Source organism: Dama dama, chromosome 21, assembly GCF_033118175.1.
Source record: "Dama dama isolate Ldn47 chromosome 21, ASM3311817v1, whole genome shotgun sequence".
NCBI classification, from domain to species: Eukaryota; Metazoa; Chordata; class Mammalia; order Artiodactyla; family Cervidae; genus Dama; species Dama dama.
This window is the reverse complement of record NC_083701.1, coordinates 50,851,029-50,866,543: the sequence shown is the minus strand read 5'-3', so window position 1 is coordinate 50,866,543 and position 15,515 is coordinate 50,851,029. Positions and strand designations below refer to the sequence as shown.

The window sequence follows — 15,515 nt, the reverse complement described above, 5'->3', positions numbered from 1 at the left end:
TTCAGGACTGATTTCCTTTAGGATTGACTGGTTTGATAACCTTGCTATCCCAGGGACTCTCTGGAATCTTCTCCAACACCAGATTTCAAAAGCATCTATTATTCGGTGGTGCTCAGCTTTCTTTATGGTCCAACTCTCACATGCACACATGAAATATAGTCTGTTTAATATTCTGTGAAGTTTAATCATGTTCCATGGGATAAACACTGACTCAGCAGTAAAAGGCTATCTACTTGCCCAGAAACAATTTTCTTCTCAGAGTAGCTGGTCAAAGTGCTCCCCATAAAAATGGTCACCATTGAAGTAATATGGTAGATACTGTTGACTGTCTGTAGAATAGCATTCTTCTTCCTTGCTGACAGAGAACAATTTCGTTTAACTGAGTGAGAGCTGTGTACCTCAGAGAAGGATAAGCCCCTTGCCAGATCCAGACAACTAATCTTGATTTTTTCAAAGCCAAATCATAGTAAGTCTTTTGTTATTGCCCAGGGAATGGCTTAGGAAAGGATATGATTGAAATTTGGTCAACAGGAGAGAATGGAAATTCTGCTGGAAAGTTTGTGAAAAGTTCTCAGTCATTATAAAAGTACATAACATAGAAACATTCCATTCCATCCATTTCTAAGAAATACTGTTAAGCCTAGAGATTTTATAGCTATTTCAAGACCATGAGAGAGGAAGTCCAAGCACTAAGCCAATATGCTAAGTATTGCAGGACAGAGATGGAAAAAACCTGGGTCAGGAATGATACACTGAACCTTTGCAATAAACGACGCTTAAACCATCTTACTCAAAGATGCAATGTTATGTGGGGCAATATATTTTTCTTAATTGCTATGTAGTCATGAATTGTTTTTCTGTTACTTGAAGGTAAAAATGGAGAAGGAAATGGCAATTCACTCCAGTATTCTTGCCTAGAGAATCCCAGGGACGGAGGAACCTGGTGGGCTGCCATCTATGGAGTCGCACAGAGTCGGACACGACTGAAGCGACTTAGCAGCAGCAGCAGCAGGTGAAAAAAATTAATGGTAAGCATCTTTCTTTAAGGCTTCCCTGATGGCTCAGCAGGTAAAGAATCCACTGCAATGCAGAAGACACTGGGGATGTGGGTTCAATCTCTGGGTCAGGAAGATACCCTGGAGGAAGAAATGGCAAACCATTCCCGTATTCTTACCTGGAAAATTCCATGGACAGAGGACCCTAGCGGGCTACAGTCCACAGGGTCACAAAGGATCGGACTCAACTGAGTGATTGAACACACACATCTTTTTTAAAATTCAGCCATGTAAGTCAAAAGCACTGGCTGAGATTCTAGAAATTATGTGCATCCTGTCATCTCTGAAAAGATTAACTTCAAATATACAATGGAAAGAAGAAAAATTTAAATATTCTTACTTGAATGCCAGCTCCCTCTGGCACTGTGATCTTCCACACACAATTCAGATTGTTGTCATAAGGCTCAGGGTATCCAGGAGACAAAATAGTCCCTTTGCGCTTAGTTAAGATTCCACCACAGGGCACTGAAAGTAAAGCAATCCGTGAGAGGAAGTTAATTCTAATGCAAAGGATTAAAACAAGCGAAAAGGTCAGCAATGACATAGACAGATACTAGACTTGCAGACATAATCAAATCATATGCTTTAAAACTCAAAAGAACATGAAAATTGTCTTCCTATAGCACAAAAACTTCCTATAGCACACAAAAAAAGAATTAGACAACTAATTAAAGGATAACCTGGCAATAGCATATCTAAAGTCATTCTATAATTAACTCAATAATAGCATATTATTTGTATATTACTAAAATGTTCATTGACACAACTTAAAAATTGTTCATATGTACATAAAGAATTTTTGAAGAATTATTTTATATTTATTATTTTCTCTTCATGTATCTTTTGAGTAGTAATAAAGTCCCTTTCAGAGTAATAATGATGATGATTAAAATTATGTTATGATTATAACATTTATATAGAGCATACATACCAGTACTCTTGTAAACACTTTTACATATTTTACCTTATTAAAGCTTCCCAACAATCCAATAATATATGAATAAGTATCCTCCTCATTTTACAGCAGAGGAAATGGAAGCACTAACAGTTTAAATAAGTTTCTCAAAATCACAAAGCTAATCAGAGATGAAGATGGAGTTTGAACACTGGTAGTTTGGCTCCACATTCAAGTTGTTCAGTGTAAAGAAAATACTCAATAGGGTGACAGTCTGGTTATTGCCAGTACAACTACTACAGGAAAGAATATGTATGGAGACTTGTTCTGAAGACAGTAAAGACTTTTACCACTTTTTAAAGGTACCGACCTTAAAGCAAAATTCTTACACTGCTGGTAGTATCAGATTGACTCTGGGAATGACCAAACTTACAGTTTTAAATACTGTGTGATGTTGGACATGTCCTTGAATTCTCTGAAACTCAGATGCTTTGTTAAAAGATAATGCAATTGTTTCCAAGGGGCTTTTGTGGAAAGTAAATAGATATTATAATCTACATAAAGGGGCTTCTCTGGGGCCCAGTGGTAAAGAATCCATCTGCCAATGCAAGAGAAACAGGTTCAAAGCCTGGGTCGGGAAAAACCCCTGGAGAAGGAAATGGCAACTCACACCAGTATTCTTGCCTGAGAAATCCCATGGACAGAGGAGTCTCAAAAGATTCAGTTACGACTTAGCAACTAAACAATAACAATGCACATAAAGAAGCTTACACACTGCTTGAAACACAGTAAGAAGTCAGTAAATTACATTTTCTTTTGCTACAACTATTGTTATTTTATGTTCTAATGGCACTATGATCCTTGGACATGTGTCCTAATCTGGCTCTAATGATGAAATATCAGAATATATTTTTGTAATGATTTTTAAAGGTAATTATATAACTTTGTGTCACTTCTAAAACTGAATGCAAAAAATCTAGGGTAATTACTCAAAAGAATGCTACAAATGTTTTACATTTTCAAACTTTTAAATCAATGTGATAAAGTATTTTTAAAGAAAATTTTAGCTCATCCTCCTTCTGATCCTTTCAATTCAAATGCTATCTCTCTGTGACCTACACCATCTTCTCATCTCTTTTTAACCACCGCTCTTCTGTAATGGCATCTATTACCATGTCATCTATATACTATAACTCCAGTGTTAGTCACTCAGTACTGTCTAACTCTTTGCAACCCCATGGACTGTAGCCTGCCAGGCTCCTCTGTCTGTGGGGATTCTCCAGGCAAAAAAACTGGAATGGGTAGCCGTTTCCTTTTCCATGGGATCTTCTTGGCCCAGGGATCAAACCCAGTTCTCTGGCATTGCATACTGTCTGAGGCACCAGGGAAGCCATATACTATGACTACTAAACATTTATCTCTAGCCATAACTTCTATCCAGATTTCTACAATAATATGTCAACTCAATATCTCAAAATTCACATGTCCAAATCAAGATTTTTGAAATTCTCCCTGATCTATACTATTTGCCCTCTCAGTAAATGTTACCACCTAATTCTTAAGCCAAAAATTTAGAACTCAATTCATCTTTCTTTTCAAATTCACATGTACATCTATATTCAGCCTATCAGCAAGCTATGTCAATTCTATCTTAAAAATATATCCGAAAGTTTACCAGTTCTCATCACTGAACATGATCTGCCAATCTAAATCAACATTAACTTTCTCCTCCACTTCTGCAATACGCTTCTATTCAGTCTTATTGCTTCTATACCACTCCCATCCCTTACATTAGCCACAGTGATTTTCCAGAAACTGAGATTGTATCTTTCTATAGCTCAGTGAATTTCCAGGACTTAGAAAAATTCTAACTCTTCCAGCCTTTGAGGCTCCATATGACTTGGCCTCTGCTCTGTCTCTCCCAATTCTTCTGTCATTCTTGCCATCATTCACTCTATTCTTGACACCTGAGATTACTGTTGTGGCTTGCTTACCTCTTTGACTTTCATATATCCCACCCTTCTTCATTCATCTCATTTGGATTTAAAACAGCAGCATGCTCTGGATGTCTTCCTCTAACCTCCAGCCTCTGCTTTCTTTTGCTCCATAGCATTTACCACTATCTGAAACAAAAGTAAACTCCCTAAGGGCAGAGACATTATCCTCTTATTCAAAGCTATGTGGCCAGTGCCTAGAATGGTGCCTGGCACTTTGTTGTTATTGCTCAGACGCTAAGTTGTGTCCGACTCTTTGCAACTCTGTGGACTGCAGCATGCCAGGCTTCCCTGTCCTTCACTATCTCCCGGAGTCTGCTCAAACTCATGCCTTTTGAGTCAATAATGCTATCCAATCATCTCACCCTCTTTGTCCCCTTCTCCTCCTGCCTTCCATCTTTCCCAGGATGAGGCTCTTTTCCAATGAGTTGACTCTTCATATTAAGTGACCAAAGTATTGGAGCTTCAGTCGTTCCAATGAATATTCAGGGTTGATTTCCTTTAGGATGGACTGGTTTGATCTCCTGGCTGTCCAAGGGACCCTCAGGAGTCTTCTCCAGCATCACAGTTTGAAAGCATCAGTGCTTTGGTGCACATTCTTTTTTATGATCTAACGCTCTCATCCATACATGACTACTGCAAAAACCATACCTCTGAGTATACGTACTTTGTCTCTGCTTTTTAATATGCTGTCTAGGTTTGTCATAGCTTTCCTTCCAAGGAGGAAGCATCTTCTAATTTCATGGCTGCAGTCACCATCCATGGTGATTTTGGACTCCAAGAAAATAAAATCTGTGACTGTTTCCACATTTTTCCCAACTTTTAGTCATGAAGTGATGGGACCGGATGCCATGATTTTAGTTTTTTGGATGTTAAGTTTAAAGCCAGCTTTTTCACTCTCCTCTTTCACTCTGATCAGAAGACTCTTTAGCTCCTCTTCCCTTTCTGCCACTTGAATGGTATCTTCCATATGTTTGGGGCTTCTTTGGTGGCTCAGACAGTAAAGAATCCACCTGCAATGCAGGAGACTTGGGTTTGATCCCTGGGTTGGTAAGATCCCCTCGAGGAGGGCATGGCAACCCACTTCTGTATTCTTGCCTGGAGAATCTCCATGGACAGAGAACCCTGGCAGGCTACAGTCCATGGGGTTGCACAGAGTTGGAATGCTTGAGGTTGTTGATAGTTCTCCTAGCAATCTTGATTCCAACTTGTGATTCATCTAACCCAGCATTTTGCGTGATGTACTCTGCATATAAGCTAAATAAGCAGGGTGACAATATACAACCTTGATGTACTCCAATTTTGAACCAGCCAGTTGTTCCATGTCTAGTTTTAACTGTTGCTTCTTGACCTGCATATAGGTTTCTTAGGATACAGGTAAGGTGGTCTGGCATTCTCAACTCTTGAAGAATTGTCCATAGTTTGCTCTTATCCACAGTCAAAGACTTTAGTGTAGCCAAGGAAGCAGATGTTTATCTGGAATTCTGTTGCTTTCTCTATGATCCAACGAATGTTAGCAATTTGATCTCTGGTTCTTTGCTCTTTTCTAAACTCAGCTTGTACATCTGGAAATTCTCAGTTCATGTGCTGCTGAAGCCGAGCTTGAAGGATTTTGAGTACTGTTTGCTAGCATGTGAGATGAGTGCAATTGCAGGGTAGTTGAACACTCTTTGTCATTGTCCTTCTTTGGGATTGGAATGAAAACTGACTTTTTCCAGTCCTGGGGTCATGCTGAGTTTTCCAAGTTTGGACATATTGAGTGCAGCACTTTAACAGCATCATCTTTTCAATATTTAAATAGGTTACCTGGAATTCTATCACCACTAGCTTTGTTTCTAGTAATGCTTCCTAAGGCCCACTTGACTTGACACTCCAGGATGTCTGACTCTAGGTGAGTGACCACATTATCATGTTTATCCAGGTCATTAAGACCTTTTTTGTACAGTTCTTCTGTGTATTCTTGCTACCTCTTTTTAATCTCTTTTGCTTCTGTTAGGTCCTTATGGTTTCTTGCCCTTTATTGTACCCATCCTTTTATGAAATATTCCCTTGATATCTCCAATTTTATTGAAAAGATCTCTCCAATACTTGGTAAACTAAATAAATGCATGTTAAATTAATTACTGAGTGACTATCTGTATAAATCTTATGATTATGTAAAGTTACTTTTTTACCATTCCTGCATCATTCTTTTCTACTAGTATTTTTCTAAAGAAGCCATATTTAATTCTACTTCACTTGTTTTTATTTTTCCCAAGAAAACACATTATAAGTGCATTCCCAGATGTGCATTACCACATAATAATGTTTTACAAAGTTTATATCCTTTGTATATTAATTATCCTAATATTTCTTTTCTATTTTAAAAATATTGTATATTTTTAATACCTTCTAATCAGTATTATGCAATATAACATATAGATTAAGAAAACAGATTTTAGAATCAAGCAGCTTGGGTATAAATATTAATTCTTTTTTTTGTCTCTAAACAGGGGTTTCACTATCTATCTGTAAAAGAGAGAATATTCTTATCTGCCTCCTGGTGTTGGTGTCAATATTAAGTGAGATAATGCTTAATAGCACTTCATACAAATACTAGTTAATGCTATCCATTATTATATTTAATAGCTTTTTCATGACTGAATGGATGAGTAAAACAATGAATGAAGATTCAGATACTATATATATTTCTTCATCTGTTTCTCTCCACTGAAAAAAAGACAGTGCGAACAAGTGTTGCCATGGATCCAATACAAGTAAAAATAGTTCTTTCTGGGTCTCTAAAGGACTTGAAAAAAACAAAGCTTGATAAGAGTGATGGGATAAGCAGCTAATTAAACAATTCTGCCTAAGGGAGGTAAGTGACATGTTCAGGATCTTTTCAAAAGATACCTCCAACAGAAATACTTATGCCTAAGGCTATATATTGTCAGAGCTATTAGTGGTTACAGGGGCTTATTCAAATCACAGAATCTTAGAGAGAAGAGAGTTTTGGGTTTTAAGAGACTAAAAATTTTAAGAAATCTGAAGTGTAATAAGTTCAAATTTGGAAGATCAAGTTCAGTCTTCAGCAAATTTATCAAGTTTACCTCTGTCCAAAGTCCAACATTCTTATAAAAAACATTATTGTGCTTTATTATAATTTACCTAAGAATTACTTGATGAGACAGACTCACACAAGAATATTAAATATTGTTTTCTTATACAGGTTAGTTAAATTTGTGAATTACCTAATTCAGTGTCTGACCATTTTAACTATAAGTACAATTTGCATATCATGTCTAATGGGGCTGCTTTCAAGACAACAGTCTAATTTCATTATGTCAACTTTTAAAAAAAATTAATGAACATTTTATTTTATATTTTACTTATATCTACTATGACACAAAAAAATAAAAGTGTTGATAGCAGTAATAAGAACTGTGAAACTCAAACAATTATATTTGAGATGGAAATCACTAGAAATGTAGGTCACTGCTTTCATTTGTTTCAATTGTTGGATGCTCACTTGGCCTAAGCTATCATCTGAGTATTCACTGAACCAGTGAAGGGAGGGGAAATAAAATCATTATGTATAATACTCTGTACTAGATTAACAAAGATTATATTTAAACTTTAAAATATAAATAATTTGTTCTGTCTCAGAATAAAATTACCTATACAACATGAATATCTATTGTGTATGTTTTACCTATGCCTCTTCCTGCAGATTCACAAGTGTCTTGTAGCTTCAAGATGGCTTGTAAAGGTCTAAGCAAGTAAACTGAGCAAGAATATCACCATGCAGTAAAAGCCTGAAGTTGAAAAATCATGGGTCCTGGACTTGGGAAGTTGGTCAGTTGTTCTACCTCTATAAAAATTTATGAAATTATCAAATTTATCTGCTAAAATCCATTCATTGAACAAAAGTTTATTGAAAACCTCTTGTATGCTACATCCTCTTTTGTTGAGCAAAAAATAGAATATAGTGACAGGAAGAGGAGGGCAAGAAAGATTAGAGAAGCATCCTAACTATATATAATCTGGTGAATGGTTGCTGCTTAAAAGAAAAAAAAGAATAAAGATATAAAGAACAAATGGATGATGAGTGGAAGAAAATTACTTTAGATAGGATGGTCAAGGAAGATATTCAGGTGAAAACTGGAATGAAGCAACGCAGTAAGCCCAAAAGGTATCTTGGGGATGATTTTCCAAGGAGAAAAAATAAAAAGTTCAAAGACTTTGAAGCAGTTAGAATTTTATCCAGATAACAGAAACTGAAAATGAACACAAATTACAGATAATTCTTTAATATAAACCTAAAATAACTCTGCCTTTGACTCATATTTGAATTAAGACATCAAGCCTTCTCTTTTTCTGAATTTTTGAATACTGAAAGACTAAATCATTTTTATTCATAACATTTAAAACTAAAAATATTTATAGCTAAAAATAGAAATGCAAAGTATATTTTCATTTATGTAAAGACTAGCAGTGGGATCAAATGGTAAGACCCAAAGTGAGCTATCATCCAAGTGTCGTTTAGAATCCAGTTCTTGTCTCATACAAATCCTATATGTCCTTCTGTTATATATTCAGTTTTCTGGATTTATACCTGTTCTACAAAGTATACATTACTTTCAAAGTGACATAAAGTAATATGTCCCTTTCGTGTGATCTTGTCAGGAAACAGAAGCCATCTGATAAAATTTTCTATCTCTAAGTATGCGCTTTCAAACCAATGCAACACAAAAGGTAGTGTGTTTTATGTTTAAAGACCCACCATAGATGCACTCACATGTGTCTCAAAAAGCCCAGGTATCTAGAAAGAAATGGACTTTCGACAGAGACAGTGTAATGGCTCCTGAGTCCCTCATCTTTCACCTTAAAAGTAAAAAGTGAGGCTGAATCCATCTAGGCTAGGGATGATAGTCTGTTAGCATTTACTCTTGATGTTGCATGTCAGCCATGGCAAGGTCTCAAAGTCTTTCAAAGGCTTTAATGATTGGTAGAAGCTTCTGCACTTGTTGAAATGAATTTATAGTCAAATGGCCTGATCTTCTTGTTCTTTACATGGATTCTTATTTCTTATGGCAAAAACACCAGGATTAATCAACTGACACATTTGACATATGGAAAAGCTTTGCAATAATCATGTAGAATAGGGGTCGTCTTCTGCTTTAAACAAAAATGTTTACGGTGTACAGTTCTTTTTCCATCACACAGAATATTTTATTTTTCTCTTATTTCCCTTTCCTCTTCCTAAACTATTGTTACATGGGTTTTTTTTCCTTCCTTCTTTAATGTCAGCTCATTTCTCCCTTTTATTTCTTTCCTAACATTATCATCATACCTTCATGGACAAAAGAAAATATAATATTTTGGATAATGTAATGTTCAAACCTTGATTAAACATATATTTTTCAACCAATTACAATAATGGTAATCATTATTTTAATTTCAACTTTATTTTTATTTTAGACATTTAGACAAACACTGAAACCAAAGCAAATCATGAATATATGTCTATTGTTATAAGTCTGCTCTTTTTAAATCAACTGTCCTTAAATTTATAAATTGATGGAAAGAAATTTCACAACCCTTAAATAGAATATTCTAGTAATTACTATTATCTTCAAGAAAATTGTCATTATATTTCCCTAAAGCTTTTCTGAATATTTTAACTGAGAAAAAAATCTTGCCCTTAAGGAACTAAATTATCAGAGTTAGGAAAACTAATAGAAGCCCATGCTTTTAGACCTTTCTAAAATCTTCAGCAGAAGATAATCTTTACATACAATAATTTTAAAGTGTCATTAAAACTACATATCAACAGATTAAAATCAATAATATCAAATCCTTTATGAACACTACATAGAAGTTCTTTATTTGAGATCCAATACTTTTAGAATTGAAGTTGTATGTTCTGATTTTATGGTGGAGAATTTGGAAAGCACAAAAACAACTTAATTTTTACTTACATGAGTCCAAGAACTTTTCCAAGGCTTTAAAATATGTAATAGCCACAATAAATCTATAACTTCCCTGTTTTGTTGATATGGGAATTGAGAATCAGAGATTACGCAAAAATTTTCAGACTCATGTAGTAATTCACCACAATTTAGTGTTAAAGTCAAAGCCTGTTACTACCCAAGATTCAATTGACCCTTATACTGAGAACCTACTACAGCTCCCAGTTATGAAGACTTTATTCAGTTTTTTATGATTTCTTACAAATTTTTTCCATTAATTAGGACACTGTTGTGCATATGTTTGTTCTTTGAACACTCTAAATGGATAAATGAATGTTTTCAGTAATAGTTAAAGATTAATGAACTAGTTTATGCCTTTCCATAAATCTCTTTATCAATCTACTTTTATAATTGTCTTGAGGGAATTTTCATAATATATATGAAATGAAAGGAAGACAGCTACTTATTATCTTCCATTGTATGGTATTAATATTTTCTATCACTATGTACATAAAGAAACTAAAAGTGACAGAGAAATGATGTAAATAATCACTGAGAAAAGTGAGGCAGAAATAATGATTGATTCCTGATATTTAGAAAGCAATATTTAAAAATCCACTGTAAGGCTAAAGAGATTTATTATCTTTTGTCTTTCTTCAATTATTAAACTGAATTGAAGCAATGTAATTTCTGATTTATGCATATTGTATGACTAATTTTGGCCTAGACATAAAGGAACATTTCTCTCAGCTCACAGTCTTTTAGTATAATTAATTTATTTGCATTTTATAAGGCTATGAACTCAACATATAGTGTGGTCATAAGGAAGAGCATTATCTATTTTCTCTTATGAGAGTATAAAAGTATAAAAGACCTTTTTGTTCCATTAACCATAGCTCTATGCTAGGTGCAAAAGAGGAGAAACATCAAGTGCAAATGATTTCTTCTCCTTTGCTTGCTGATTGTCAAAAATATACTTTAACAGGTTAAGAAATTCCAAATTCTAAAAAAGATATAGAATTTGAATTAGGAAATTAGCTTAAAAGTCAAAACAAAAAGGAAAACACTCTTCTATCATGCACATTGAAGTATGGAATCAAAAATATTTTCAAATCCTGCTCCTATGTTACTACTTATTAGGCTGTGTCACTTTTAAAGAAAACTGTTTGACCTCTTTAAGACTCAGTTTATTCACCTGTAAATTCTGAGAGTAACTTCTCCATAGGTTTGCTGTAAGAAGTTAATTCAATATGTCTTTATTGGTAAATTACTCAGAATGAAACCAGGCAAATGGGAAGTGTTAAATCATAGTCATACTAGAAACTGGTTATTTAGTTGAAAGACAAGAAAGTTGAGGAGTCATTTACAGGTTTCCAGTGTTTAAAATTACTTTCTGTATGTGGTTTTCAACAAATAAAAGAAAAATAAAAGAACAGTTCCCATTCCATTTATTGTAGAAGGAAGAATTAGATTCTTGGTTGTAAGAAAAATACTCTGTGAAATATGCAAGATGTATTCGTTTGAGGGAGTAGTGATATCAAGTTCCTATAGAGATCTAGATCTTACATTTTTGTTTATGATAGACCCAATTTGTACCATTCCATTCTATTTTTTTAATTTATGATAGTCCTAATTTGCACATTTTCCAAGCAAAATTATTAATGATGTTCTTATTTGAATGGTAAAAGATTTGAAGCAGTTTTGTCCTATACACAGTTTGTGCTCTATAAATGCATATCACCAAACTTTATCTTTACTCCTTCCTCAGTAGAAGTAAGTGTAACTTCCATATCATTTCAATTAAAACTTGTTTAAAATACATTATTCTAATTAAGTATGAACTAACATTATATTAATCTCTGATAAAATATGGTAAAATGTGTTTTTAATAGTTAAAAATAAATACTACTTATAATTTCTTTTCCGGTATGGCAGGATGTATTATTAAAAATAGATTTTATATATTTATAAATGTACATGCTATATTGTTTATATGTACACTTGTGTCTTCTGTATCACAAAGTAGAGAATTGAGATTATTAAAATAAAAACAAAATTTTACTTATCTTTTATTAAAAAAAAAACCTTCCTCTCATTTTCCAATTCTCATGCTAATAAAATTTTAATGAGGAAGAATTCATTAGAACTATTTCTTAACCTGAGATGAAGCTTTAATACTCTTCTTTTAGTTTTATAATATGTAATTAAAAAACTTAATTTCCAGACATGCTCTTGGAACAAAGAAGAAAGCATCTTCACTACAGTCTATATTTTCCACATCCAGGGAATTCTATAGGATCCAACAGTCATTGTAATGATCCTGCAATATGATAAGATTCTAAACTATTGATATTGTTGCAATATGATAAGATTCTAAACTATTGATATTGTTATTGTTTAGAAAATGTTTTAACTACTTCAAATAACTTAGCAGAGCTAAGTGTATAAAGCTTGCATTCTGTTTATCAATATAAACTGTATATGTGTGTTGTGTGCTCAGTCTTCAGTCATGTCTGATTCTTTGTGACCCCATGGACTATAGTCTGCCAGGCTCCTCTGTCCAGGGGATTTTAAAAGCGGGAATCAGGGGAGTGGGTTGCCATTTCCTTCTCCAGATGATCTTCCTGACCCAGGGTTCAAACCCACATCTCTTATGTCTCCTGAATTGGCAGGTGGTTCTTTACCACTAGCGCCACCTCAGAAGCCCTGGATATAACATTACAAAAATAGTTTCAAATAGTGAGATTTGACTAATTCTATTGTCATCCACTCATTTAAAGTGTTTCCACTTATATCTGTGAAAAACTGGGGAAATTTCTTATTTTATGTTTTTATACATATATATAACTTAAATGGGGCTTCTCTGGTGGCTCAGTGGAAAAGAATCTGCCTACAGTGTAATGAGATGCAGGTTCAATCCCTGAGTGGGGAAAATCCCCTGGAGGAGGGCATGGCAACACACTCCAGTGTTCCTGCTTGGAGAGTTCCGTGGACAGATGAGCCTGGTGTGTTACGGCTCATGGGGTCTCAAAGAGTCAGTACAACTGTACAACTGAAGTGACTAAGCTTGCATGCATGTAACTAATAGAGAAAAGGAAAAAAAAAAGTATTAATGTGTATTTTCTAATTTCTTTGCTGATAAAACATACCCAGAAAAATCAATCACTGTGATCTTTAAAAGATAGGTAAATTCCTTATATATTGACATAGACATCTTTGTATAAATTTTAAAAATGAAAAGTGTTTATTTCAAAGGATGGTGATGTCTAATAATTCCATATTAATAGCATTATAATTGTGTGTTATTGGAAATATGTATGTATATTTTCATTGATTGCATCACACCTCAATTGCATCAAATAGCCACTGTAATTTCCATATTTAGATACATCATAACTAATAAAATATTAAATATTGACAGATGTAAGATAACTAATTTTGATATACAATATGTACAACACGAAGCATACAAATATATAAACTTACCAATACAGGTAGGTAAGGAATCATTCCACTGGGCCAAAGAATTCGGCACTGTATCACACCTAATTGCAATGGATCCATGGAGAATATATCCTGGGTTACATTCAAAAAGAACCAATGAACCAACTGCAAATTCATTGCCAATCCTTCTTCCAAACCTTGGTTCAGGCACAGAACTGCATTGTGTGGAACTTGTTCTAGGAACAGCTGTGTACAAATAATTGTGGATTTTAATTTCATGTTTAGTAGAGAAATACAGGTTTCAAAATGTGACTATACAAACATTTCAAAGAACTGTTTACTAACTCGAACTTTAGCTAACAATTTGAACATATTTATAAAAGTTTAAAATTTCATACATGATGAAATGAATACATTCAAAATGAATAAATATTGCTATTGTCATTAAGATTTTTTATTTAAAAACATTTTATTTTGGATTCTTTAAAAAACATCAGTTACTTTCTGTTTTTTGTTTTACCATACCTTTATCAATATAACAATGTAGCTTGAGCAAAGATATTTCAATTTAAGGAATGGTAACAGAAAATTTTTTTTTCTTTTTAAATTGGAATGCCAAGCATACAAAAAGCAGATGTCAGGTTATGTAAAGCAATGTCAATTTTTTTTTAACATTATTTGCTCCCTAAAAACACAGATTTTAAAAAAGCAAAAACAACACTTGATTAATTTCACAGCATAAACTTAGTTCTTCAAAACATGTTTGTTATTGATGAAGACAATAACTATGTTCAGGCTAAGCAGAACAGAAGTCAGACAGATTAACAACAATAGAAGCTTTAATTTAATAATCATACAATACCAAATTTAAAATTCCTTTTAGGTATGTTCTTCAATTGTGACGTTTTTAAAGATAGAATGATAACAGGATGTTTTTTCTTTTTAAAACACATACAGATGGGATTAAGGAGTTTGACAATAGTCCAAAAAATGATAAGATGAATTCCAAATAGATAGATTCCTCTTATGTCACTTGAGTGAAAATAATTTCATTTGTTAGAGTGCCTTTTAAAAATCATAATACCACGCATTGTTACAAAGGGACTGTTATTAAGAATGAAACAGTGTGATATAGCCAATATTATAATTAGGATAAGAGGGTTTAATAAGAATATCAAATCACAAATGTTTATAAATTTATTTGGAATGAAGTTCAAGATACATTTGAGAATAACTACATTGAACATATATAATTCAAAAAAAATATTCAGATGATAGCTCTAAATTTAGTTTTATATAATGTGGAAGTTTATCTATTATAAGTGACAAAAAACTATGTAAACTGACTTTGAATTGCACAAAAGTCATGAAGAAAGTCTGAATTCTAAGAGAATGAGAAACTACGATTTTAGAATGGAGTAATGATTTCCTTGGCATGTCTAAGTACATCAGCACAGAAAGCTTGAACATTCTTAGAGTGCTAGACTATAAGGAAACAGAATATGTAGAGTGAAGCATTGTCAAAAAAAAAAGATGTTTTGAAAACAGTATGTTAAAAACAAGGAAAAGCATGCAGTTTGCTTGAGAATGATGATGAAACCAATAGATTTTTTTTTTTTTTTTTTTACTTTGGTCAAAGTAATAATGCTTTAATAATGGGGAAGGGGAAAAGGCAAAACAAATTTTTTTTTAAAGCACACAACTTTTATCTGTCCTATATGGTTATGAGGCTCTCATCATTCAACAACTCTGAACATAGCATGGAAACTGATTACATTCCTTAGTGTGTTTCTATGCTACAGGGTCACTTACCTTGATAAACAAAGTGAAATCCCTTAGCTGTTATTGGTCCAACTGAAGTAAATCGAACTGTGATCTGATTACCTGAACTCAGTGGAAGTGATTCTCCTACTCAACAAAACAAACACTAAGATATCATAAATAATTTCATTCAGTAAACCTAACAAATTACACTAATTTACAGTGTCATTTGAAAACATCAATCTATGCTCTATTAAATTACTTTAATATATTCTACCACTGACAATATATTATTTTGGGTTCAGCTTCAATTGCAACCTTTTCTTTTTTTCACTGGAAGGCTTTTATTACATTTTTATAATATTGCCTCATTCTTAAAGAATCTTTAAATATTACATCAAACACCATGGACAAA

The 15,515-nt window shown here is 33.5% G+C and overlaps 1 protein-coding gene across 3 annotated transcripts in view; it reads right to left on the bottom strand.

The window, feature by feature from the left end:
- Nucleotides 1-15,515, bottom strand: part of CSMD3 (CUB and Sushi multiple domains 3) — a 1,326,016-nt gene that overhangs the window by 161,807 nt on the left and 1,148,694 nt on the right. For 2 of the 3 annotated variants that reach the window (XM_061122845.1, XM_061122846.1), the window contains 3 exons: nucleotides 15,152-15,247; nucleotides 13,382-13,585; nucleotides 1,396-1,520 (listed from right to left, as the gene is read on the bottom strand). In XM_061122845.1, the coding sequence (XP_060978828.1) occupies nucleotides 1,396-1,520; nucleotides 13,382-13,585; nucleotides 15,152-15,247 (425 nt within the window). The remainder of the gene's footprint in view (nucleotides 1-1,395; nucleotides 1,521-13,381; nucleotides 13,586-15,151; nucleotides 15,248-15,515) is intronic. The other variant, XM_061122847.1, reaches the window with a different exon arrangement.